Source organism: Aythya marila, assembly GCF_965140915.1.
Source record: "Aythya marila genome assembly, chromosome: 22".
NCBI lineage: Eukaryota > Metazoa > Chordata > Aves > Anseriformes > Anatidae > Aythya > Aythya marila.
The window spans coordinates 428,097-455,997 of NC_139063.1; the positions used below are offsets into that span (position 1 = coordinate 428,097).

Below are 27,901 nucleotides of genomic sequence, written 5' to 3' on the forward strand. Positions count from 1 at the left end.
GTGGACAGAAAAGGTCAGAGCTGGTCTCAGCTCTGCTGGAAATGGTTTGAAGGTTCTGCATGACTGATGGTTTGGGAGAAAGCCAAAGCCTATGGCTGGATCAGTCATGGGCTAAGGCAAACAGTGAGCAGAGGCAGTCCCCTGCCGCTGCCTGGGTTCTGACAGCCATCTTAGTGTAGCTGCATGTTCCCAGCTGTAAAACAGAAGGTCAGGCCCATTGCCAGAAGAGAATAAAATAAAATAAAATATAAAATAATAATAATAATAATAAACTCAGTAGAGAGAAGTTCCACGTTCACATCAGTAACAGATCTTCCAAGCAGTCTCTGGCCAGGCACCGTGAGGCCGAGTCCCTCCCCAGAGGCAGTGTATTCAAGTAAAGGCAACAAATCGAGGCCCTAGGCTGAGCTCTGTTGGGTCAAACTTGCCGTCTTTGAGAGAAGTCCCAGTAAGTGCTGCCTGCGGCTCTTTATAGCTCCTTGAGGATGACCTGGATCTTGTCTTCTGCTTCCACCATGTCCAAGAGAAAAGCCATATGGTTGCTGTAGTGCTGGATGATGTTGTTGTCCATGTTCACCAGGATCCTACAGGACAGTGAGGATGTCTGGGTCAGACACAGCACGTTGAAAAGCCTTGTTGGAATTTGAGTACTGTGTGCTCAGGGTCCCCACAAAGCCTTGTGGCACGGGGTGACCCTCCCTGAAATTTCTCCACACGAAGTTTGTGTTAAAAAATCACCCACACCCCCCGTCACTGCTCCGTCAGCGCCGCGTTGCTGCAGGAGCTGGGCCGCTCCCGGCATCACGGCCCCACAGCATCTGCCTCTCCTGGTCTGGAAAGCTCAGGGCATTGAAGCTCCGAAACAACACAAAGAAACATCCTGCAGTGCTTTTTGCAATTCTACCCTCAACATGCCTAGGCCCAGTGTTTGCTACACAGGCAAATTAATCTGGATTACAGGAGGGCGTGAATTTGGAGCAGAACTGCTCACTCCTCACTTCTTGCCTGGGTGTTTTTAGGGGTGCATTATTCTGAACAAGCTGAGACTGCTTTGGAAGCAGATGTAAGTGGTTTGGAATAGGATGCCCTTCTGTTCCAGAACAACCTCCCATGCAGACATGCCCTCAGCATTGCCTGGGAGCCCTTTCCACGAGGAACACACGCAGAGAGCGTGTGGAGCCAGCTGGGCCAGCCGCTGGCAAGTTCCTCCCTGTGCTCTGGGGCACACCTCCAACCCTGCTGCAGATCGTGCAGCTTCTCCGACCTAGGCTCAATCACACGGAGAGATGGGGAGAAGGAAACATTTCAAGAGCTGACTTAAACCCGGGACTGCAGTTCTGTGCCAGGCAAGAGCCCTTCGTTATTGCAATGGAAGTAACGGGGCAGTTTTGCATCACCCCACTGTTTTCCCATAAATCAGATGTGAAATTTGTAATTGTTTGGAGGAAACAAAGAGAACAAATTATCTTTCTTTGCAGAAAGCAAATCCCCTCCAGGTTCCTGCTGGGGTCATTAATGGAGCAATAGCATTAATTGTGTAATGCTCCAGAAGCCAAGATTAAAAACAATAAAAACGAAAGATCGAGCATCTAACAGTTTAACCAGCTCAAACACGGGGCCCTGGTGACCCTCTGTGGGTCGCAGCAGCTGGCTGCTCCCCTTCCACCACCGCACGCAGGGGGAGGCTCAGAGCCCTGGCACAGCGCGCCTCACGTGTGCAGCAGTGCGGGTGGGAGCTCTGCCCTCACACCACATCCACCCGGGTGACATCTCTCACCCACGAAGGCAGCCAGCCGAGACGAAAGGAGGCAACTGCACGTTGCTGCCACTGTACCTGACACTGTACTGCCAAACCCCAAGCACACAATGTGCCAGTGATGGGGTCCTGCTCCTCCACCCCCACAGGATCCTCTCTTTTCCCCTGGGCCCCAGGAGTCTGGTCTCGGATGGGTGCCTGCAGAGAGGGACAGTGGATCCCCAAGGGCAGCTCATCACTAAACGGCTTGCAACAGAGCAGCTCCAGCCTTTCCTGGCTTAGCGCAGGAAGCCAGAGAAGTCACCTGTGCCTCTTGCTACTGTGCTTCCATCAGATTTCCAAACCACAGAAGATTCAGGGGAGTATTGATTACAAATCTGAGCCCTGTATTGTTTTTTCCAGTCCAGACCTCAACAAGATACTAAATCAGTCATTATTGCTCTTGAGTAACCCTGAGATTAAGTTCATCTGAATGAGGACATCACACTAAGAAAGCCCAGGCTGATAGTAGGTCCTCACCTACTATCAACCCAGGTTGTACCACTGAGATTCACTAATTTAAATCAGATGAAGATCTGTCCCTCAAGCTGTAATTACCAAGAGAAGACTGTTTAGGGTGGAGCAACAGGATAAAATCATTCAAGGGAAAATTTAATCTGGGGGAGCAGGAAGCAGTGTCTGACCCTGCCATCCAGCAGACTGGAGAAAAGTTTGTATTTCCCCCACACTTCAGCAATCCATGGCATCAGGTTGAGCTTTCATTAAACTGTCAAAATATGTTTTGGGTCTAATTCCCAGGTGTTGCCTTTTCTTTTCATGAGATACTTCTTTGCTTCTCCATTCTGTGGAAAAGATGGAAAAGACACCTGCCTGTTTTCCCTCCCAATCATTATTAAACCACATTCACTACTTATCAGATCAAATAATGACCAAAACCAAAGCAAAACAAAGTAAGGGTGGCCTCTCCCCTGAAGCAGTGCCATTTCCTGGTCCACCTGCAAACTCATCAGTGCTTGGATCTCTCTTGCAGTGCTGTGGCTCACAGTCAGCTGGTTCAGAAACCTGATGACAGTCTGATGACCTGTAATGGCCACATCACAAGCCACCACCACAGCTGACACACCTGAGCTTTGGCTCAGTCCTGAAGTTGGAGACTGCAATAACAAACTGACCACCTTGTCACTCGCAGTTGTTCATTGAAACCAGACTCGAGGCACAGTCTGTTGGGAGGTGTATGGGACAACCCCTCTCTTGGGGCTCTCAGTGCTGATCTTTGTCTTTTCCATTTCTAGGGATATCGGATGAGCAGCATCTGACAGTACAAAGGGACCTGAGTTCAGGAGCAGGTGCAAGAGGCTTAAAATTCAGACCACATTTAAGAACTCTCCTGAACTCAGAAAGGTTGCTTGATGGTGGATTTACGGGTGAGGGGACTGTACTGGTTTCCCACTTCAGTGACACCACATCACAGCATGGAGGAGAAACTCAGGGTGGCCATGCTAGTGAGAACATGGGACTGCACGATGCAGGACCTGTCATCAGCCTTGCTTTTCTGCTTGTCTCTCCCCATGCTCAGAATTTGGACCAAGGCCAGCAACAACAATGAGTTCATCTCCCAGGCTGTCAGTGGTGCTTGCAAAGCCTGATTGTATCACACTTGTTCTGCAAGAAGAACTCTGGATTTAGCTTTATGAAAATAAGCTTGGGAATTTATGAGTCTTTCCCTTTCCATCAGCTGAAGGGAGAATTTTCTGCCAGAGATAGGCATGACCCAGAAGGAATTCATCAGTCCAGAAAACATTTCTGAAAGTAGCACTTTGCTCCACAGCAAGACTGCTGCCCTCCACAGAAGACTCAACAACTGGTCCTCAGCTCATGCAAACCAGCACCGTTCCCTCTCAGCCATGGGGGAGATCCACATGGATCAGTCAATAATAAAGACCACATTGGAATCACTTGAGAAGCCATTCCACATTTACTGCAAACCTCATTTGCCCACTCCCTGCAGAGCTGCACCTGTCTCCTAGCAGCACGTGGCAGGTCTCTCAAGCAGGACCTGCATTTCTGTACTTGGCTGCGCAAGAGCCACCTGTGCCTAGGAGGGTCTGATCCACCTCCCAAAGTCAATGTCAAGTTTCCTACTGACCCCCCCGGTCTGGGGATGGGATGGCAAAGCTGGGAACAGACAATCCTTTCAGATTGCCCCTTGTCTCTACTGGGGCTGTCCACACTTTTATTTAGCTCTAAGATCTGTTTCTGAGCCAGGGACACTTAGCCATTTGGTTTGGAGAAGCAAAGATTTATACTTCTCTGATGGCAGTAAGATAAGTTCTCTAAAACCTCAGGCTTTCAGAATGAGACATAAGGGATCACCCATTAAACTACCCAAACAATTCCTCCTTCATCCAGCTTCCTTTCCTTGAGAGACTTTACACTCCACACATATATAATACAAACAAGCACTATCCCAAATCTTTAAAGCCCTGAAAGATCTGAGTTTTATATGCTCCAAATAGCACAGACCCCACATGGCTTGACTTTTTATTATCTTGTTAAAATGCTATTTCAGCCTATGGTAGGATTCCAAAGAGAATGGGGTTTTAGAGGCACAGCATAAAAGCAGATGAGAGATTAGCTTACCCTCTTTTGCATTTTTTGTAGACTTTATAAATGCTTTCTTCAGGCAGCCCATATTTTTCTGAAATCTGTGAGAGAAAACAGGGCAATTTTTTGTACTTGTAAACTGAAATTCCTATGATAAAAATCAAAGATAACACTGAGCTAGGGCTATTCAGCAGCAAAGGATTCCCCCTCAGTTTTACTCAAGAAAAAAGTCTGAAGCGATGATGTGAACATGACAATTTGAACATGTTCGTGTCTTGTAATGAGCAGATAGCAGGCTTTAGCTTGGTCTTGGTTCTCTTTCTGATGGCTACTGACAGGCCACGAACCTTGGGAAATAATCTTTGTTTTCGTTCTTTCATTCCCTGGCCTATTTGGGACTGCTGGGCATAGAGAACACAGCTTTTTGTTATATAATGCATCTGAAGGTGAAAGAAAATGCTACAGAAAGTGTTTGTGTCTGCTGTGGATGCATCTGACTGCAGCTACTGCTTAGGTTTTATCTGACCTGCGATGATTTCCTGCAGAGCTCTCCTAGGCAAGTACAGTTACAGTCTTAGGAAGCTTGGGTGGAAGGGGAGTTTTGTAGCCTTTGCACAAGCATTTTCTGTAGAGTTTTGTGACTCTCTGTGGTGAGGAATGGGGGAAGGAGAAGATGGCAAAGAATCCTCTGAATCTTCTGTGCTGACATTTTTCAAACTCTATTTTTAAAAGTTTGTAAAACCAACAGAGCCTAAAGTGCAGCCATAAAGCCATCCCAAATCTGGGAGATTTATTGTTTGTTTCCTTCCCAGTAATCCCCAAAGAGAGGTAGGTTATCAGGGACGCTGCTGATAATCATCACAGAAATATGCCTGTGTGCTCCTCAAACACAACACAGGGAATTCCAGCACAAAGCCAGAACTGGCTTCAGACAGTGTGTTTTTCCCCTCTGGAGCACTAACGACATGTAGCCCAAGCCAGGAGCTGTGTGTAGAATTCACCTGTACTCACAATTTCCATTTCCATTCTCAGAAGAAAGCAGGCATCAGATATAAGCAGTCTTATATCCAGTTTCTTATATGTCAAGTACCAGCACCCTACTATCTGCAGTGTGCCACGATTTTTAGAAAACACTTACAGCTGTTCTGAGGCCCTGGAGATCTGGTGTCTTCAACATAAGAGCATCAAACACTTCCTCTGACTCCCTCCGCACATACAACAACACTGAAACAGATAAAGCATAGCATCGAATCAGGGCTCTTTTCAGCATGTTTTCAGAGTTATGTGGCTTCATATAATTCAGGATCAAGAGTTACTTTAATCAAGTGACACACGGCATTCAAGAACAGTTCCCATCCCAAGGCTTACCTCTCTGAGGATCTTCTTCCTTGGTTTGCTTTGGAGGTATCGGGTCAAACTCATCTGTGAATGAGGTACCACTCCGTTTCAAGGGCAGCCTAAGCAAAAGGAACACAATACTCTCAGGAAAACAGAACAATAGTAGCAAACAAAACAATTCCAGCAATTCTACTTTTGATTGAACAACTGATTATTCCAACAAACATCCCACAATTAAATATTGGTTCTGTAATTATGGCAGCAGAGTATCTACCACAGCTGCAACTTCCTGTCTAATGCATAGAGGGAGGTCAGTGAATGTAGGCAGTGGTTTTGGTATCACATCATAAAAAAAAAAAATCCTTTTGCACCTTCATGTCCTTCATGTTCTTGTTCTCTATTGATATAATGACAGTGGATCAAGCCTACGGTAAATATCTGGTTCTCCCCACTCTAAACACATTGCAAGTGTGATTTCTACTTCATTCCAAATTCTTTTACAGCAGTAACTGCTTCTGGTTATGTGAACCCTTCAGTGATAGTTCTGTGATTTTTTTTTTTTTGTCTTTCAAACTTTGTCTCTATAAGAACAGCAGGAGAGTCAGAGACCAGACTCATGTTGGAGTGTGACACTGACAGGGGAAGAAGTGTATCTGTGTTTTTGCATCCCTTTAGTCCATTCTAAGCCAAGGTTTCACAAATATTTTGACATTCAAGGGCTTCAGGGAGACACTCTGCTCTGTTATTTTACACCTATAGATATTGTGCTGCCTATAGATATTAAACCACCATAATGTTCCCAAAGCAATAGAGTAGCAGATGGACAGGAAAGGCAAATTGCTGCAAAATTACCTGTTTGAAGAGTTGGGAACAGCAGGAGGGAGCACCTTGAAATGGAAAGGAAACATTGATCTTTTAGCATACACAGTACCACTGGTGAGGGACAACATGGTGACGTTTTAATGCGATTCCCTTCCTCCCAATCCATCCATTTTTCCTTGAGAAGGCAATTAAACATCTATATGTGTTTCTTAGACTAAATAAAAACTGATATAAAGCCCTATCTAGGTTCTCCTCCTCTGTCTAGGACACACTTAAAGATGTATCTAGCTACACCAAAAAGCAGATCAAATCTCATCATCTTCTTGGGATCAAGGACCAGCCATTTCTTGGTCAGTTCTTCTATTGCAAACCAAATTCTTCCAGTCCCTTTTTTTGATGTGATACATCAGTAGAGCAGACACTGCAGCGGGATGCTAAAGTATTGTCACAGATGGCTTTTCCCCCAGTTTTGACAAACTGAGACATTGTTTTCTGAGGAAATATTGATGAGCTCTGAAGAAGGCTGAGTCTAGGATTTCTCAGGCTCAAGGGCAGATAGATGGGCAGAGGAGAAGTGAGAGATGTCCCACACATGCAGGGACTGATATGGCTACATTTTCAATAGTTTATTCTCTGCCAATATTTTTCCCACTACTCCAGTCTTCGGTGGAAGTTCCAGATAATGTGTGTAAATCACAGGAATAAAATCTGGCTGGAAGGTACCTGGGAAGGTTGTCTTGCCTATCACTGTTGCATGACTATCCAGACCAAAGCTATGTCTTCAAGTTCACCAATCTCCAATGAAGAGCTGTGGTTTGATTTTCTCTTTTTTACATAACGCAAGTCATGTCTGGGGGACTGATCAGTTTGGAAATGATGGGGATGACTGGTTGATGAGGGCAACAAGTTGTTTTTTGAAGGGACTTACCGTGCCACACCTCTGCTGGTTTGAAAAATGGACATTGGGGATAAACAGGACTGGCTGGGTTTCGAGGTCAGTCTCTGGCCTCAGGAATGTGATTTCATTCCCTCTGAAGCCGGAGAGCAAACAGCCTTTCAGACCTACAAATGGAAAGTCCAGTTCATCTCTGTTCAGATGGCTATTTAAGAGGCAACTATATGCAGAGTGGGGAAAGTGCCCGCCCAAGGTCTCCCAGCAGAAATATTAGAAATATCTCCCATCTGTAGATGGGACCCAGCAGACCCAGGCCTTTAGGGTTAGCCCACTGCTGTCTCCCCTGGGAAGGCTCCCTGCCAAGACCCCAAGACAATTCAGAAATGTTGGTTAGTATTGATAAGAGGCTTTGAGACGCTTGGTAGGAGGAGACCAGGCGGGGACCTGGCTGACAAGTTGTTTCTGGATAGTGCTGATTTCGTCAGGCCTGGCAATACCCAGGGACAGATTTCATGGAAGTTAACGGACAGGCCTACGGGAATTTCAACATGCTTCAGATCAGGTAACAAACACCAGCACTGACCATTGTTATTGGAGTCCAGGCATTTTCCTTTCCTTCTGAACTGTTTCCGTTCATCATCCCGCATCTTTCTCTCTGCTCCCTGTGGGGAAGATGAGGCAAAAATTAGGGCATTGAAAAATTTTAACATAGCATTGGCAATAGAGGGTTTACTGGCCATCTCTGGGTGGCAAGCACATTGAAGTAAAGGCAGCCTTTATGAAAAATAATCATCTCAGAGACCTGCTACAGACCACCCAGAAAAAGGAGGTAAGTGTGCACTTTCTGATACTTATACATTAAAAAAATATGTAAAAATAAATAAATAAATAAATAAATAATAAAAAATAAATTTTATGAATGAAAACTGTGGACAAAAATAGCTGTGCAAAATGTTTCTGTTAGAAGATATCTGAGGCTGGGGAAGAACCTCTAAGGGAGATTCTAATCTTTTCTGCTTTTTAAGAACTTGTCAGAATTAGACATTAATTATGAGGCACAGTCCTATGTAGGTCTGATATGAAGAAAACTTTCTCAGGACCCTGTTCTGTAAAGGCCTCGGTAGTGCAGACACATCCCAGCTGTCCTGTCTCGCTCATCTGAGGGGGCCAAACAATCTTTGTTCTTCAGCTCTGTCTGCTATGCTGCTCTAACCTCCAACCACCTTTCTTTTTATTCTTGTGGAGTCACTGCAGCTTAAAATTCCTCTCAGACAACCTGGTGGAAAAGCAATGTTCTACCTTATCACAGAATATCTTAATCTGGCAGACAGCACGGTGCACCAGCTGGCTGGTTCCATTGCCATAGTCGTAGGTGTCTATCTGGAGGTTCAGTGGGACACCTTTCACTCCTTTCTGGGAGGAGAAGTCGGTGCTCAGGCAATTTACCCCAATAAATACCTGCAAATAGGAACAGATTTGATATAGCTTGTTGGTGCTTAAAACATTAGCCTCAAACAGAAATAAGAACAGGGGATAGGAACAAAAGCAGCTCCTGAGACATGCTTCCAACCCCCCCAGCCTTGGCCATGCACATGGGCTGCTGGTTTCCCACCTACAGGTCCTTTCTAGCTGCACTATCCCACATCATCTATGCCGGCTGTCCAGGAGAAAGAGCTTTGTTGCGTGGACAGCTCACCCTTTATCATACTGCACTCTGTTACATGCCTGATTGTCTCTATTAACACTTCAGCTATCCACTCCCATCAGTTCAGGGAAGCTTCAGATCAGATGCAAAGTCTGCCTGGGGATATTCTTGCTGATATTTCTGATCTTTTAGTTGAACAAGGGACCCTCAGACAGCAATGCCCTGGAGGAAGGGAGCAAGGCTAGGCTTCAACTCGAGGAATTACAAATCATTGCTGTTAGTTAAATAAATATTCATCCTACGCTGGTCTCCTTTCACTAGAATGGAGTTACCTCCAATGGGAACTTATGAAGAAAAGCTGAGCACAGACATAATTCACACTGTATCTCCACAACGCCAACTCATTTGTGTGACCCCGAAATTTCCCCTGGGCTCTCGGGACAGATCTGCAGCTGGTGAAGCCCACACAGCTCCTTCAGCAGGGCTTTGGCTGAAGATTACAGCCCTGAAACCTAGTGTCAGATCTAGTCAATACCTGCATATAGAAAAGAAACCACTTATCTGTGGTGTGAAGTTTAATTGCACAAAGAGAGGTAACAGGTGCCACAGACGACCCAAATACCTGATCCACCCCCCCAGCCCTTGCAGGTCTCTGAAGTCTCACCTTCACTAGCCCCAGGCCAGTGCATGTACAGAGTTTCTGCTAAGAGTTAAATCCAGTTTTACTGAGGTACCCCTGAGGGCTTGCCACATACCTGACATATTTCCATTTCTGACAACTTTGCCTTGAAGACATTTGTTAACCTCCTGGGTTGTAAAAGACCAAGGTCGCCTTTGGGCTAAAAGAATGACTTAATGAAATCCCAAAGCAAACCAGAGTTTTCCCAAGCTACCAGTTTCAGAGAGACAGGATTTATGCTTTTCTTTTTTTCTTAGTTCTTTCCTTTTTTTTTTTTTTTTTTTTTTAATATGCTCTTTTCAATTCACACTAAATAGCAAAGCGCTAACAAGAGACTCTGAAGAGATGCAGAAGAGAGCTCTTCTTTCACTACACAGGAAAGATGTCAATATAAGCCTTGCAGATTTTAAGGTCAAAAGGGATCTTGTGACCTGCCTGGCTCCCTTCCACATCACACAACTCACAAAAGGGTGGTCAGTCATTTATGCATCAAAATGCTGCCTTGAAAGGAGGGTCTTTGTTCCCTAAGCTGTGGTTTATTCAAATACATTTCACCCACATGTGAGTAGAGCCCTCATCTAGGCTATCTGCTGCAAAGAGTTTTCTTCAGTTATCCATCAGCACTAAAATAACATCTCTGAGTCAGTCTCAGGTGTAGCTAGAATGTTTATTAGCTAATGGCAATGCTTAAACACACACACAAGCACGGTGTCCTTCCCTGCTGTCCTGGCAGACAAACACTACCTGGGGCCAGTGGAATGGCATTGTTTGGATTTGAAACTCTGCCTTTCAGCTGAGAAGCAGGGGGAGCATGGCTGGGCTGGCAGAAAGCAGGCTACAGTTCTGCTGCAGACCACGGCTTCCCACTTCCCTTCCACGGGCAGGTTGTACCTTTGCTTCTTCATGGACGTTCCACACAAAGGAGAGCGCGTTGTAGGCTAACTCCTCAATGTTCTGAACCGTGTTGAAGTTTTCTTTGCAGTCAGCTGAAATGCAATGAAGAAGCAGCTTATACTCTGGCTACAAAACTGTTTGCATTCCCTAGGCTTTCCACTCCCCAAATGCCTGCCTCCCACTGACTGACCAATGGATAAATTTTAGTGTGCATAACTAAGGCCAGAAATGACTCGAAGGTCCTGGCTGTTGACTGCTATTTGAGTAGTGATTTTATGCAAAGTCAGCATACATTGGTTCTGAATTCAAACAAACATGTCTTGTTCCGAGCCACGAGGTGCTTGGCATGGTGCTCAGAAAGATGCTGTGCTGGACAGGCAAAACATCTCTCTGGCCCAGCAAAACTCACTGTAAACCCTGTATGCTGGCAGTGAAGGACAAGCAGTACCAAAGCCTTTTCTAGCTCAGATTTCTAGACTCCAAGAGGACATAGGTCACAACTGTAAGAGCCAAAATAATTTAGCAGCCTCTGTTCCTCTGACTGAGGCTCTTTTTGATGTATCTTGAGCTCCTCACTTATGTCCCTACACTTGGCAAACACCATCTTAAATCCCCAAAAGATCACCAGACAGAAAGGATCTGAAGCCAGCAGACCAGCCTGCTCCTCCCTGATTTCCCCCAGGCCAGATTTTTGAGCTGCAACCATGTTATTGTGTATTGGAAATTCAGTGAACTGCTGCTAGAAGTTATCAACCCCACCCAGCCATCACAGTCTGACAGCCATGCTCATACCAACGTCAATGACTCTCTGCTTGGCTGTGGGCTGGCGGGAGTGCCAGTGCTTCCAGAACTTGAGCTGCTCCGTCGGTATCTTTTCATTGTCAAAAACAATCATCACAACACTCTGAAACACAGTGAGGATATCCCATATCAGTACACACAGCAAGATAATGCTTCGTGCCCTCACTGCCCTCTCCATCCAGTGCATACATGCACTGGCCAAGGACAGCTTAGTGTCACTGCTAATGTTTTATTGCTGGGGGACCTAAGGCAGACAGAGGAAGGGACTTGACCATGATCATACAAACAGGCAGCCACAGAGCCAAGAGCAGAACCAAGGTGCCCTCTATGCCCCCTGCTTGCAGTGCCCGTGTGTTTCCACCAACTCCAAGGCATGCAAGCATCCTGCATTGGGAAATTGTTAGTAATGCTGCAGTATGTATTAAACTGAGACACTCTAGAAGATCTTTTCCTACACATTCTCAGTTTCAAAAATCCTGCAAGTCTTGCGATGTCCAAAGTCTAGCCCCTAGATACCTCTCAGGGTTGGAGGACCATATTTCTTTGGTGGGAGCTCAAGCTCAGCTTAGACTTGGGGGTGACTCTGAAGCCTTGACACACATCCCAGAATCAAGATAGGGCACTTGTTTCCAGTACTGAAGTCTTCATAAACCCTCAAATGGATTGGGTTGGAAAGAACCTTAAAGTTCATCTAGTTCCAATGCCTGTGCCATGGGTAGGGAACCTTCCACTAGATGAGGTTGTTCAAAGTCTCATTCAGCCTGGCCACTTTTAGGGATGGAGCATCCACAACTTCTCTGGGCAATCTTCCCACCAGAGCCCCCAGCCAACCATCAACTAGGGAGGCATGTTGTGCATCTCTGTCCTGACTGAAAGGTTTCAATTGACAGGTAACATGCAAGCTGTTGCTGTGGATCAGAGGATTAGTTTGCTATGAGTGAATCCGTCCCATTCATTACTTTAAGCCAACATGAGCCACAAAGCCATTACTCTTCATGTTCAGGTCTGTTCCCAGGCCAGCACAATTGCTGGATGTCTGATTATAGCATGTGTCAGCAAAATTGTCAGCTTGTCTCTTACCTTCACTTTATTTGAGGACAAGTGTAAACATTTGCTGTCTCCAGCTGTCCGCAGTGTGATGGGGTAGAACTGTCCTTTGTTGAGGTAGGCCATGGGAGAGTCCCCAGATTTTATGTGAATTGCTTTGGGCGACCCCAGAGTGTATTCAAAGTCACTTGTATGGAACAAAGAGAGAATGATGAGTATGATGAATAAGCACGGACTGCTGTTTCACTTCAAAAGCAAAACAAATGCAAGTCTCCATCTTTACAGGCAACAGACACCGCACACGTAGAAGTCTGCCCTACTCCCCATCTCACAGCTGTGGTCAAGCACCTTGCAGCTCAGCACATAGTGATCCTTCCAACACTCTGGGGAACAGCACTTATCCAATATCCTCATTTTACCTTTTGTTTTTGTTTCTGCTTAAAAAAAACACCAATATATTATTGTAACCAGTATACTTCTGTGGATGGCTACAGAACCACTGCACAGTCAAAAGCCTGGACCAAACCAAACCGAAATAGGTACTTGTGATGAGACTTTTAAAATGTCCTGAACTCAGATTACTGTCTCCAAATTCACACCCACAAGTGGCTGACCCAGGAGGACTGTGTCCTAATGGGTCCTATAGAAACAGGAGGACCTGCAGGTCACTGACATCTGCTTGTTTATCCAGGTGGTTAAAAATGATTTAGAAGCCCAGCTTGTAACTCTCAGTTTCATGGACAGTACCTTTAGTCTTTACAGAAAATATCAGTAGTGTTACACAGAGGAAGGCATAACTGTTGACAGGCAAATTTAAAAGAGGAGCCTGATTTTTCCAGAAGGCCCGCTCTTGGACATTCACCAGCACCTATGAGCATTCAAACCACGATGCTACAGCTCAAACGTTTCTTCTGTGGGGAACCTGTGCAAGCCATCACCTGTACACAAGCTTTCACACAGACCCTTGAGCTGCCTGGGAGTTGAAGATCATCATATTCCTGTTTAGTCACCAACTCTTTTTCCTGCTCCCACCTCCCCAGTGATGCCATCTCTGAAGACAGACTTGGCAACTCCTCTTATCTAGAGCCAGGAGAGCCAGAGAACTTCAGTACAGGAATAAACAGCAAACAGAAAGCCTCTCACTCATGAGCGTGAGCTGATGTCTGTGTGAAAATCCCCACGTCTGGCAGCTGAGTCACTGAGCCAGGTGATTCAGGAGGCAAATAAAAAGTGGGAGGTGGAATAATGCTACCTACTTGGAGATTTGAAATGATATCTAGAGCAGAAAAGCTCTGCCTGAGAGAGGGATGGAAGAGGATGGAATCTCTCTCATGTTTTAGGAATGAGATGCAGTGGCATGTAATAAATGTTCACTAACAGTGCTAAACCCTAAGTAAGAACCTATACTTTAGATTAGGAGGAGGCTGTTTTTCACCCTTATCAGCTGACATCCTCATTTTCTTTGTCATTTACCCCCATTCCAAGTAGTTTGTAGAAGGATGGTGCAGCCACCTGGATCTACACAGGAACCGTGCAGTGGTCCCAGAAAGGGGGTTGTAGCACCCAACAAACCCTCACATGGGAGACCTCAGTGCCACATCTTCACTTGGGCTAAGGTGCTAAGGAGATGTGACCACAGCAGTGAAAACAATTGGCACTGGATTTACACCAGGTTGGCCAACAGAGTACAATCTGAACCACACTAAAAGCATGAGCTGGCCCAAATCCATCTAGTAACTTGAATTTAAGACTGGGTTTGATCCCTTTTCAATGAAACATTTCAAATCCTTATCCCTGCTTCAAATTTCACACACTAAAATTCATAAACTTCTGTGTCTAAAATGTCATGGAAGAGCAACTTGCTTCTAAGACACCAGGGACAGGCATGAAAAACTGTGACATCTCTAAATTTGCTATGGTCCCTGCCAACACTGGTACTGGGGCAAGGAAAGGGCTGCGGTCTTTCCCCAGGAAACATACACAGCCAAGTGCCCTGGAAACCCAAAGGTCATGGACTGGCAGTTACCTCTTAACACTGTCCGTAGCGTAACTCTCAGGGCAAGGTGGCTCTGGCTGGGGTTTGAGGATATCACTGAAGAGAAGCGACTGTAGAAAAGTGGAAACAAAACAGTCAAAACTAGAAACTTATATTGCTTTGTTGATTCACCTTCTCCAGTCATTACAACAGAGGCCTCTGTTAAAACACGGAGCCTCATTTCAAAGTCTTATCTTACTTCTAAAATCAGTGTAAACCCCCCAGTAATTCAATGCAAATGGCATCAAGCTTGTAATGCAAAAGCAAAGCTCCCACTGACTCCAGCATGAGCAAACCCCAAATTAGAGACAGTGTCACGCAGTACCCCCTGGGCTGCACTGACAGCATGCAACCAACAGCTCTGACCTCCTGGGGATCCTCTTTGAAAGTGCTGTCTGGCTGCCACCTCTGCTGTGCTGGGGCCACAGGGATGGTCTCGAAGAGGGAGTTCAATGAGCTGTTGTCATATACATCCGCTGGAGGGACCATGTAGGTGTCCGGTGTGGCATCCAGCTTGCTAACACCTGGTGGAAGCATGGCTGGTTTGTGAGGAGTAGGGATGCCTTCAAGATTTAAGCCATTCTTCTTCTGCGGCTCACAATATTCTTGGGTCATGGAAGTGTTTTCAGACAAGAGCTTCATGAGATGGGCTGAGCCATCAAAGGATGCGATCTCTGGGTCGTATTCCATTCCATGGCAGTGCCTGGTGGAAAAAGGATCCCGTCTCAAACCAGGGAAGAGGGTGGACAACCCCAGCAAGATGCAAAAGCCTTAATGCACTGCTGGGAAGCAAACTGCACAGTCTAGCTGCCAGCTGACCTTGAGTCAGCAGCGTACATCTCCCGCTTGATACAGGAGATCTGACAGGCCCAAGAGTCTCCACTCACTCACACACCTCTCAGTGCAATCAGCAAGAGCCAGAGGTGCTCAGCAGATAAAGGATGATCACACAGAATCAGAAAATATGGTTTAGACGTTGTTAGGAGCTGCAGATCCAGGGCCTACATCCATCACTTCTTTATTTAGGCTATTAAACACTCAGAGCAGCAGGGAAGATACAGAATATAACTGCTAGGTGGTCTTTTCAGGGCTCATTGGCAATGAATTTATTTTATTTTTTAAGAAAGCTGACTTGCACTAGTTGACACAACTCCAGGAACTTAGGAGGCAAAACTCCCACAGATCATGAGATGAGTGAAAGGTTGCAATATTAGCAATGAGATGTATGGCTCAAGCTTCAAATCAGAAGAGACCAAGTATAGGAGCTATCAGGTGATAAAGACATGGACAAAATGCATTCCTGCCGCACACACAAACTATCCCTTGGTGCAGCATCCCAAGAACTGATCCCTTCTGCAGCAGTGACTGTGATCCTGCTGGCTCTGCAGCCCTTGCTCAGGTGGGAAGAGGTGGTTTATTGCCCCTGTTACCATGCTCAGAAAACAAACCAATCCCCACATTATCAACCCTCGCACCTCTTGGCAGCATGAGCTTTCCTAAAGGAAATAAAGCTGATTGCGTAGCTCCCACCCACTCTGCCTTGAGACCTTCACCTTCAGGTATATGGTGAAATCTATGTAGTTAATAAAAAAACATTCCACTGCTATAAATACTGTTCAGAATGCAGTGGCCTTTCAGAGAGGAGAAAACAGCTTAACTTGGCCTACTTATGTAGAAGAAATGAAGTATCATTTAAGAGGCTTATTCTGTCAGATAGTTAAAAACAGACAACCAGAAAAGGTTGCCAAAGTATACAGCATCCAGGAAGAGGAACTGAACTCATAGTGGCAAATGAGTTATTAATTTCATAGTTAATTATCTGAAAACCTCAAAGGACAAATGGGAGTCACTGGAAGAGAATCCTGGGAGACTAGAAGCAATTGGAACAGAAATCCCTATCAGCCCAGTGAACAGAAGAGAGCTTCGTCATTCCCTTCTCACTGCCAATGCTTATTCCCTTTTCCCTTTCCAACTGGAACAAAATAGGAAATAAATTCTTTAAATAAATTCTTTAGCTACTGCAAATCAGTGCAACTACTCTGAACACAGCTAGACAGATCCTCAGTTGTGTAAATGGGTGTAGCTCAATTTATACCTGCTTGGGATTTGGCCTAAAGAATTTTAATATATGTCTCAGGGTTAATAACCTCCACTGTTGTTGGTAATAACACCGTGCTTTGATGTTTATTTTATGCAAGCTAAAAGACCCATCATGCATGCAAGCAGCAGCAGGAGAATTAGACTGCTATAGAGAGCAAAAATGAAGCTAACCTCTTTCCTAGTTCATTGCGTCCCATCATACCAGACGGAAGAATCCTCTTCTCCTTTGGGACCTAGAACAAGGCAGAACAAAGAGTTTGTTTATTGTCAGATTTTATTCATGGAAAGCAGAAGCAAAATTAGCCTTGTCTGTGTGGCAAGTGAAGTCTCATAGATAAAACACTGCGTGAATAATAAACACTGGGCGAGGACACAGGAGACCTGGGCTCTCCTGCTGGTTCTACCACGGACTCCCAAGGTAACTTTAGGCAAGCCACACCATCTTGTCCTGGGAATGACTTTTGAAAACACCCAGCTGAATAGGAACATCAGTCTTATTGATTTCAATTAGGTGTAAATCCTGCCCACGTTTCACTAAGCCCCATCCTGCAGCAGCACTGGAAAAAATTAAGCTGCTAGGGTCTGCAAAGCACATTGTTGTTTTAACTTCATGTCTCTCAAAGCATACCTATTTCTTACAAGAAAGCTGTCATGTAAAAAGAACACCAGCCTGAGACTCAAGACACCCAGTTTCAGTCTTCCACCCTGTTCTGGTTTCGTTCTACAGTGTGAGGCTCTTTCATGCCTCAGTTTTCCATCTGTGCACTGGGGATAATAGTGGCACTCTATGCCTGTGGGCATTATACAGGGATCACTGTACGAACAACAAAGAGTTCAAGAGGTGGGTGCTCTCCTCAGGTGGCTCAGCGTGTTTTACCTTCACACTCTTCCTCTGGGACAGACTCCCCCAAGACACCCAGCCCCAATAGGAACATACCATGTAGTAGTCATAGAGGAGGCTCAGGGCAGCCACGCTGTCATCATCTCCATTCACCCTCATCATCGCCTTGGTGGCTGCAGTCAGGGGGTTCTCCAGGTAGGTTTTCCAGGCTTCATCTTCACTGGTGTAGGAGAACTTCTGGAAGTTCATGGTGTCATTCTTCATCAGGCGCACAGATCTAAAACTAAGCCAGACAGAGGAAGCAAGGGATGAAGAATACTAATTTTCCACAGAAATTTCCATGCCACCCAGCTGAACACACGAAGGGCTTCCCAAAGGCACTGTTGGAGTGGAGAAGGGCTGCTTTCCTGGTGCTTAACTCCCAGCCTCCTTGGGACTCCTAATCCTGCCTGTAGCTATTGTCAAAAATAGGCCAGAGTGTCTCTGGCGGGCTGCACAGAGGCAGATGTACTTCTGCATCCCTCCTCCTGCCCCAAGGATGCAAAAAAAAAACACCTCAACATCTGCGGCTGCTCCCCCCATACACACATGTACTGGCCAGCCAGAGCACGTGCTGTCAGGGTAGGATGTTGGTCAGTGACCCGGATGCAATATGATCAGGAAACTTTGTAAAATTGTTCTGTGAACTTTGAGGTAAAGGCCAGTGCAGACCACAAAATATCACCCAGCGTTCAGAGAACTTGACCTACCCAGAAGAAAACAAAACTCATTTTTCTTTGCTGTTTATGGATTTAAAATTTAGCTCCATTCTAAGTTGTTTTGTTGTTGTTGTTGTTGTTGTTTTGTTTTGTTTTTCAATCATTAGTAAATGATTTCACTTTGAGGGAAGTAGACAGGCAAATCACAACATCCTTCCACTAAAACTACATGACAGATGGATGGGACTACATGTGCTGAGAAACAACATACAAAAAAAACGTCCTGCCTCTTCTCTCTACTGGTACTTTCTCTGGGTCTCTCCATCTTATGTTAATAAACTGTCAGGTACATAATTACCCAAATATTGGTCATCTTTCCCTTTCCTCCAGCAAATCCTACTAGCAGGCAGCACAGAAGTGCTTCCACACATCCCCTGGGTGCTCCGTGCTGCAGGTTCACCCCACTCAGGAGAGGCTGAATCAGGGCTGTGCTCCTGTCACGTCCATCAGCCACGTGTACACGGTGTCACCACCACAGCTCATTGCACACACCATAAGAAAACAAACAAGCTTTGCAGTCAGAAATGACTTTTTCATCAAATGGAAACATTTTTTTTTTGTTAGTGGAAGAGGCTTAGAAAAATAAGAAGTAAAATGGCTTTAAATCTTCAAAGTTGCCAAGAGCAGAACATTTTCAATTGCTAAATTTTCTATGGGAAGGCAAAGAAAATGCACAGGAATTCAGGTAATGAGTATTGCACTTCAATGTCATTTTTATAAGGAATAATATGTTTCCATTACCTTACTCTCCATACGTTTGTAATGAGGCCTGGGCTTGAATTTTAAGTGAATCACTTGGAGAACAATAATTTATCTTGAAAGGAATTTGGCATCTCTGAAACTCCCAATTACTGCCAACCAGGATAGGCACTGCCAGCCCGTTTAGTGTGAGCCGACAGAGTGAAGAGCCAGGTGCTCGGCAGATGCTCATGGGCTGGAAACTGGAGGGGTGCAGACGTGACCCTGACGTTCTCCCTGAGAGCCCAGCTAAGGCAGCCTGGCTCCTGCACAGTAAGCCAGTAAGGGCACCCCATTCCCACTGGTTTCAATGCTCACTGGTGGCAGGGACCTGGGCTCAGGCTGGCAGAGAGAGCAGCAGCTTCCTGGTGGCAGGTCTGTCCTCTGCCAGCTCCCATCGCGCCCCGGAATAACGGCGATGCTGAGCTCGCTCCTCTTCTCCCTCGCACGCCGTGATGATGCGCTAGCACCGGTTTCACCTCATGCATGAAACTTCACCAGGTGTTTTGTGAGTTTCGTTGTCTTTAGCATTTCTCACGCAGCCCTCCCTCCCCTTCAGTGCCGCTGCTGTCTCCAAGGCGAGCAATCGGCATGACTCAGATTTCACTGCTGTCGACTTGGCGATGGGCTGTTCAGTCCTGTCTGGACAGGAATCCTCACCCATTCTCAATCCGATCTTCTCAAGGAAGAATAGGCAGCAACAGAGCTTGCTCTCAGGGTGAGACTCCACTCCTATCACTTGTAATCAACATAGATAAACACACCATGGTAGGATGTAGCAACAAAGCATTCAGGAGCTTAAAAAAGCACAGATATTACCAGGAAAAATGATTTGGAGCTTTCTTCTCCCTCACCCAAGCTCTCAACCAAGGCACTCCTTGTTCTGCGACTCCATTCTGCCTCCCCGCTTTGTCTGTCCGGCGTGGCACAACCACCATAAGCATGAGCTGCTGCTGCTTTAGGATTTTATCACCTTGTCTACACTTTGGAGGCAGAGGAACATGGGTGGGGGAGTTCGAGATCACAATCACTTGCAGCTGTGTCCAGCTTACAAAGAATACAAGCTTGAAAGGTCCCATAGGAACCTACATCTTATTTCCACATGTGATTTCTGGCTTTGCTGGGTAGCCCTGGCTATGATGCTTGTAGACATTGATACCTCATCCCTGCCCACCTCATGCCTTTTCTAGGAGAAACTGTCTCTGTAGCAGAGGTGGCACAACAGAAAACCCACCCTACCCAAAATCTGTTAAATTAAAGGTGCTTTCTTAAAGCCCCAATGCATGCACTAAACTGGAGGAGACCTAGAATGTGAGCACATGTTGCCTTATGTTACTCCCATTACAGAAGCAGCAAACTCCAGCAGAAAGAAGGGACTGGAAAAGGCCCTGGAAGCCAGGGGGCCAACAGCCCAGCCAACACAGTGGCTCCTGCCACGCTCTGGCAACTGCATTGGTCCCAGGGAGCTTGCACTGATTCACCCAGCTGGGGACCTGGACCAAGTTGACATTATGGGCATCCTCTTTATTCCACTTTGTTTCTTCCATATGGGTTCATATGATACCTAACAGTCACTGAAATTAATTTTTGTAGAGCCAACTATTGTCTCAGACAGAACCCTGCAGCTGGGGCAGTTCTGCAGATGAGACCCAACACAGACCCCATCCCACCTTACTTTTCCAGAGCAGACTGCTCTGACCTTATTCCAAAGAACCAACAGGGTTAGTGTGGTGGTTTTACCAATGCCTAAAGAAAGAGGGTGATGTGAGGAGATCAGCAGATATGATGACACGTTTAGAGGCACCTTTTTGACATCAGATGCACATCAGTTCATGCAGCCACAGCATGCCATCACGTTGGTTCGTTTCTACACCCTACCTCCAACTCAGCATTAGCAATCTATGCGAAGTAGAGACACAGGAAAGATCTGGATCCAAATCCAGATCCAAACACATGTGAACTTCACTTTCATCACTCCCTGTGATGCTTCTTCCATGCAGTTATACCATGTTTGTCCACTGCAAACTGTCTGCTCTGTTTGGCAAAACAAACGTTCCTTTGACAGGCAGTTGCCTTGGTGCAGCAGTGCAGACAAAGCGCGGATCGGCTGGTGAAACACAAACACATGGGCCCAGCGGCCTCCCTTCTTGTGTGCACAGACTCACCCCACTGGGGCCTCAGGGTCATGTGCAAAGCGGGGCATGATTTTAGGAAGGGAGCAGTCTATTTGTTTCCAAACAGTTTAGAATTTGCCATAAGGTGATACCAGCCTCCTTTCCATGCTCCATCCCACCCAATCCGTGTTTCCCCAATTTATCTGTCAAGTCTTCCATAACAGTGGCCTCCTGATTATGAATAAACACTCAAGGTTATGCTGAAACAGGAGAATATGCCCAAAGGGTCCAGGTGGGGAGATCAGCCAAGCAGGAAAGAAACACTTGTATTCCTTTTGCCTTTTATTGGGTTTCAGTGGGTGGTTTTGCTGGCCTTTAAGCTTTGTGTTGCTTGTCTTTGTTCTCTTCCCATAACTGATTAGGTTGCAACCTAAATATTGGCCATGTCAGATGCTGATGGCTACAGGGAAACATCAAGTTGTCAAAGGAATGGGGAACCCATGGCAACCAGCAGCAGGAATTCCAAGCCTCATAACAGAGACCCTAGCTCATAGGACTTCAGAGATATCCCAGGCCATGCACACGGGGGCGGCTATTATTAGCCCTGGTTTTGTGCATTGAACTCACCTCCCTAATGAGATAACCCTGATGCTTCCCAAGAGTCTCTCATCAGTAGATCCCTGCTACACCTGGGAGAGCAGGACAAAAGCAGCAGCATTTACTATGTCTGCTTTCTCAGGGTGGAGATGTTAGCCTGTAAATCAGGCCCCCTTGCAGAGGAAGAACAGCATCCCATAGAACAGCCTAGTTTATAAATCCAAACTTCTGAGCTATATTCTGATTTTTACTCTATCTTCACAAGTTTAATAAAAGCGTATCTAAAGACAATGCAGCCGTACAACTATCTGCATGTGTACTGTCACAGTCGGGCAAAAATCCAGAGAGAGACAGAGCCAGGAAAGAAAAACAAAGAAACACACAGACTAACGATGAGAAATGTCGCCTAGATGCCAAGTACAATACAGTGTTGATTCTCAGGTGTGAAAGACCTAAGAGACCTTGAATCTCAGGGCCCTGACCTCCCCTGCCTACAGGCCTGAAGTATTTTCACTGGCAACTGGGTGAAAACGCACCCTGGGCCACTGGATTTCTTCAGGGGCATTTCACTTGCATGATCAGCCTCTGGCAGTGCAGCACTGAGCCTGGCACCACAGCCAGATGTCTCCTAGCCATCCCTCAGCTCTGTTTCACTCACAGACAGTGGGACAGGGGGAAGGCGCCGTGCCTCGTGGGCAGACACTGGGGACCGAGAGCCCTGCCCGGCTCCAGGATGCAGCCCCCTCCCCAGCTCGCCCGTGGAGCTGAAGCCACTTGGAGCGGTTTGCAGCCTGAGCCCACAGACAAACCTTCCAGGAGACGGTATGCCCGAGTGACTTGCCAGGAACAAACCATAAACCCTAGATCCAAACTCAAAGTTCTTCCATTTTTCACCAGCCTAACTCCATGCTTTTGGAGCTATTTACTATCACAGGAGGAGAAACAGAGGAACGGGAACTGACATTACAACGACTTGTCCAAGGATGCTCAGTGAAGGTGAAGGAACAGAACTAGATCCGAATCTCTGCTATAAACCTCACAAGCACTGGACTGGTTCCTGCCTTGCTAGCCTGAAGGGTTCCACCGACAATTCGGTGTTGAATGATGCTGGGGGGACACCAGCTGGTATTGTTTTACCTGATAACATCATCCTTGAACTATCCACCCACACAATCATATTTCACAAATGATTCGTGTTTTAGTGCCTTTCCTGCCTAACATAACAAATTACAGCACAGAATCAGTTTGCAGTTCAGGAATTGCAACTACTTTTTTTTTCAGGAGCTGCTTTGTGATGTCTGATGCTTCAGTTTTGAGGCGCCCGAGTTTCAGGGCGATCTGCCTTCAAAGGGAGAACACAACAAACAGGCCCTGAACAAGGGCCTCTGAGTGAACGTCTGCTGTCACCTGGCATGTCTGAAACACTGCTCTAAACTTCTACTCTCTTATTTTCCCTGTAGACAGATAAGGAGACACCTTGTGTGTACATGTATTCATGAACACAAACCTTCCCCTCCACCAGCACCTAACACACACGCACGCACTGTATTGAAGCTCCCAGTCCTTCCAACACCGTGAGAAGGCTTACAAATGACAAGGAGGGCTTCATAACTTGGAGAATTGGGTGCTTCCAGTTACTGCTTTTGTTTTCAGTGCTTACAGATTTCCTTCCAGAGCTTCCACATCCAACAACCTAGCTACTGGCTATTTTACTTCTTAATTCTCATCTGTTCACCTCACTCCAAGAGATGTGACTTTTAAGAAATAATAAATAAATACAAATCACAGCTTTACAAGACTTGGATGAAAAAAAACAATGGTAGCAATAAAGTAATATGCAATCTTTTGAGACAAAGTTTGTTTGTTTTCTCCTGCTCTTCAGGTAATCAGGTTTTAATGTAGCAATTACATGTTGTTTGCACTGTAGCAGGGCCTAGGATCCCAGACAGAGAACAGAGCCCAGTTTTACTCAAGCTTCTGTACTTCCCTCGTCACATCCTGACAGAGGATCCTGCAGTTACACACTTAATAATGGGGCTGTCTCCTGGAGTTACATTTTCCTGTCTGATGCTCAGCACTCACTTCAGAATGCAGTAAGAGCAGAGACTAATATTAAGCTTACCAAAAATTTGCTTTTTCAGAGTTACATGTTGAGTCTCAGGCCTCCTTCATGTTCTGAGAGCCAACAGGACAGTTCAGTCCACCCATTTTAGTCTGGGCTGTGCTGGGCTCTTCCTGCTGACTGCAAACTCAGTCAGCTAACAAACTTGGCACCTGGACTGCAGCTGGCTGAAGGTGGGTGAGATGAGTTCTCCAGTGAGTTGCCCAAGAGGATACAGGAAGCGTGTGTCAGGGCAGGAGAGCTGCCACAAGCCTCACCTGATGCACCTCGCTCCCCTGCCCACCTCCTTGCCTGATGTCTGGCAGCAGACGAACCTTCTTCAGCTGCACTCTGATCTCTCTGCAAACCTGGGGAGAGGCAGCCCAGGTCGGCTCTCCCCATTTGCTTTTCCCTTTCTTCCTATCCTGGAGGGACTTTTCAGGCTGGCCAGTTCTCACTCAGCTGGCAAGATCTCCTGTAATGTGCTTGGCCGCAAGAGTACCCTCTGAACATATGTCCCCAAGGCCAGGCAAGCCTCTCACTTTGCTATTTAATCAAAAAAGTTCATGATGTGTTTTGAACAATGCTTTTGCCAAACAAGGATGATTCATTTCATTCTAGGTATAACCCCATTAAATAATGCATTTCTTGAGAGTAAGCATCACAGCTCGGATGCTTGGCAGAGACAGAATAAAGAGAAGAAACAAAAATTTAATACAGTAGGTGGCTGGCACCTGGGAGCCAAGTATCTTGGTAAATGACCCCTGCCCCTTTCCTCTGAATACTTCTGGTTATGAACAAGGACCACTTTGGATCATATGTTTCACAGTGTCTAACACCTTGCTACTCTCACCCATAACCACAGCCACCAGCCAGAAAAACGTAACACCTAGAGGAATAACAACAAACAAGCCATCACATTGTCTTATCTTCTGAGCCTTTGAAACTTGGGTATTAGCAACAGAGTTTCAGCCAGAACATAATCAGATGTTAACTCAGTTCCTGGTTAATGGACTTTTCGGCTGTTGCCTTCGCCTTCCTTGAACACACTACGGGAGGACCCGAGGCACAGATCGGGAGCGGTCTCTGCCAGTCAGCTGAAGCGAAGCGCTCGCAGGTGCAGGTCCGTGTAAGTGCATTTCCGGATAAACACTTTGTGCTGATCAACAGCTCGAACGGCAGACTGGACAAGTGGGAGCAGATCCCCATCACTGTAACTGTCTTTGTTCAACAAATTTCATTGGAAGTATGCTGGTGTACCAATCAATTGAAAATGTGACCCAAAGCATCAAAGCAGAGATACTATGTAAATGTTGATTTATCTCTGCTTTGAGTCTAGAGTTTATTCAGAGAGCTTTTACTTCTTTGTTTTGAATTGCATAGCAGCTATTTGGTTGTTGTTTCTTTAATTTACAAATCTCTCTTTCTCTTTATATAATTAAAAAATAAAGAAAGGAAAAAACACATCTCCCTTGAAAGTGTACATTGCTTCAGCACGGTTATCCCTTGTGTGCTTTACTGCCAGGATTTTATAAAAGGGCTTTAACTTTTCATTCACCAGGAGCATAACTCAAGTTTTAATAACACACCTTATGCATGACAAAAATTTGCTTCTGGCGATCATGGTTTCGACCACAAAACCACAACTGGGAGTAACTCCTGGTTAACTCCTTCAAGCCCACGCATTGCAGCATTAGACATAAGTTCAATATAGAAGACTATGGAAATTATCAGTTAGAATATTTTATAATAGGCAAAACATCTCATTCTCTCATGCCATGCTAGTCTCTTCCCAGTCCTTTCTGAGAAATTAAAGTTGCAAAGGGAAAGATGAGAGATGGTTCTCCCTGTCATTTTGGGTGACAGCACCAGTCCTCAGGGATACCACAGGTTCCTGACAGTCGGCTACATCTGGGCACATGCACAGCTCAGCTTGTTGTGGGGGCTGCGTAAAAGAGCCTCATCTCTGCCAGACGGACAGACAGGCACTGCTGCCCTTACCAGATCCTCTGAAACTGTCCCCAGAGCCAATCTCTTCCACTGGTGTCCACAAAGCTGCCCCTGTATGACTTTAGCCCAGTGTTGTCCAGAGGTGAACAACGACTGCGCCAGTCCCATGGCCCAGCAGCTCTTCACAGCGCTCGTCTTCCCCCCAGTGCTTCCTGCCCACCGAGGCACAGCACCCAAAACTGCCCAAACCTGGTGGCTGGGCCTTTGGCATCCTGCTCCCTGGTCAGCGGAGCTTTGCAGTGAGGCCCTTCAGGACCTTTGTGCTCACGATTTCTTTCTGGGAGAGCTCGCAGGTACCTGCCCCACAGTGCAGCACCAGCACACACTGCCTGCAGGGCCCACCTGTCTGCAAGGCCCACTTGTTTGCACTTCCCAGACAGATTTTCCCCAGCTGTGGACTAGTGAACTAAAGCGGGGTTTTCAGAGATCTGTGAATGTGTCTGCGGGCTCAATCTCGACTAACATTGCAGAGCCTTTTACCTACCGAGGTAACCAAAGCTCCATGCAGATCTGTGCTAAGGACTGCAAGCAGATAGCAACCTCTGCATCTTTATCAGTCTCTGGTGCTGAGATCTGAATCACAAAAGGGATGCTACTCCCATCAGTTCCCCCTTTCTCATGTGTAAGGCACAGGGGTTAACAGTCCGTTAGAAAGAGAAGAGTCAAGCAACCATGTAATTCATCAGGTAACATAATGCCCCAGTCCGTAATTAGTAATACATCAATCTAATTCTGCAATGCTCTGTGTACACACAGAAATGCTCTTTAGCATTTTGAGAGTAAACCACATGGCCTGACTCTAAGTTTAAAAAACACCAACTATAAATTACTCAAAGAGTTCAAAGGTGAAAATTTAAGTCACTGATTCTTAATCGATCCAAGCATACGGATCCCAGTATTTACATAAAATAATAATCAGTGCTGCACCTTTTCAGGGCTCTCAGTTATTAAGAGATTAGCTGTCACAATACCTCCGTCAGGCTTGTAAACATATACAGGTACGTGCTTTTTCTTTCAAAATAAACCTTCTGAAGCACTATATCTGTACCCAGATATACACATATCTGTGTGTATATTTTTAATAAATTTTATTATTAATACATTTCTTGATTTATTTCATATGGGGCTACATAACTAGATAGCTTTCTAAGACTAGATTGACAGCAGCATTCACTAATTTTCTATATCACAGTTCAATATACCACCAGCCTTTAGCACATCATGTCATGCTATTATGACATTCCTTTGCTCGTATTCCAGAGGTGCAAGGCATGCTAGGCAAATGCATAACCATCAGTATCCAAAGTCCAAAATATTTTGGATGTCCCAAGATAAGAGGGAAGAGTTATACAGAATCAGCAAAATGTTAAATGCTTTTCCTTGATTTCAAAAAATATATATATAAAAATAATAAAAAATCAAAATAAATGAATATGATCAGTTACAGTTTGTAACAATTCTATTACTTGATAGAATAATGTGAATCCATTCACTTTAATGTGCTCCCCTCTCTTATGCCCTTTCTTCCCCCCCCAAAAAAAAACAACAAAACAAAACAAAAAATGCTAGAAACTCATCCAAAACTAGTAAATACTTTGGAAGGTATTCTCTACAAAAAAAAAAACCAAAAAAAAAACACAACATAGGATCACTGTAGCATACGTTAGATTTTGTTGGGCTGAGGCAGAAGAGAGTTGCCTCTAGACAAAAACCTAAAGTGTTAAGTTTTAGTCTGGAGGAAAAAATAAATAAATAAATAAATAAATCATGATTTAAAAAATTCTCTTAAATAACAACAATTTCTCTTAAGAAATGAAGCAATTTCTCTTAAGAGCAGCAACAGGTTAGCGAGGGACAGAAAGCCTGAAAAAAGTTCCCGTCCATTTTTTCACTTCCATTTGCTAACAGCTGGACAGATTAACCCGAGGAGTCCAGTTCATTCAGACCTAAAGTCCTTAACCAAGCCTGAGAAAAAGCCCTCAGCCTACACACAGGGGGACCAGGTAAATAAAGCAACCTCTACTTACTCGAGTTCGTTAGACATATTTCCCCACGTTTCCAAATCTTTGCGGACGGTAAATTCTGACGACTTCTCCCTGCTAGTACCTGCTAAGCACAGACATTGC

The 27,901-nt window shown here is 45.5% G+C and overlaps 1 protein-coding gene across 1 annotated transcript; it reads right to left on the reverse strand.

Annotated features, from left to right (window-relative positions):
* Positions 1-408: 408 nt before the first annotated feature.
* Positions 409-27,901, reverse strand: GRHL3 (grainyhead like transcription factor 3). The gene is made up of 16 exons (XM_082777304.1): positions 27,803-27,901; positions 17,554-17,740; positions 16,788-16,849; positions 14,883-15,219; positions 14,508-14,587; positions 12,515-12,668; positions 11,426-11,537; positions 10,631-10,725; positions 8,715-8,873; positions 7,999-8,077; positions 7,449-7,582; positions 6,551-6,585; positions 5,729-5,817; positions 5,499-5,584; positions 4,397-4,461; positions 409-584 (listed from the first exon to the last, which is right to left on the reverse strand). Exons 1-16 carry the CDS (start codon positions 27,817-27,819, stop codon positions 470-472), a joined length of 1,806 nt encoding a protein of 601 aa, XP_082633430.1. The 5' UTR covers positions 27,820-27,901; the 3' UTR covers positions 409-469.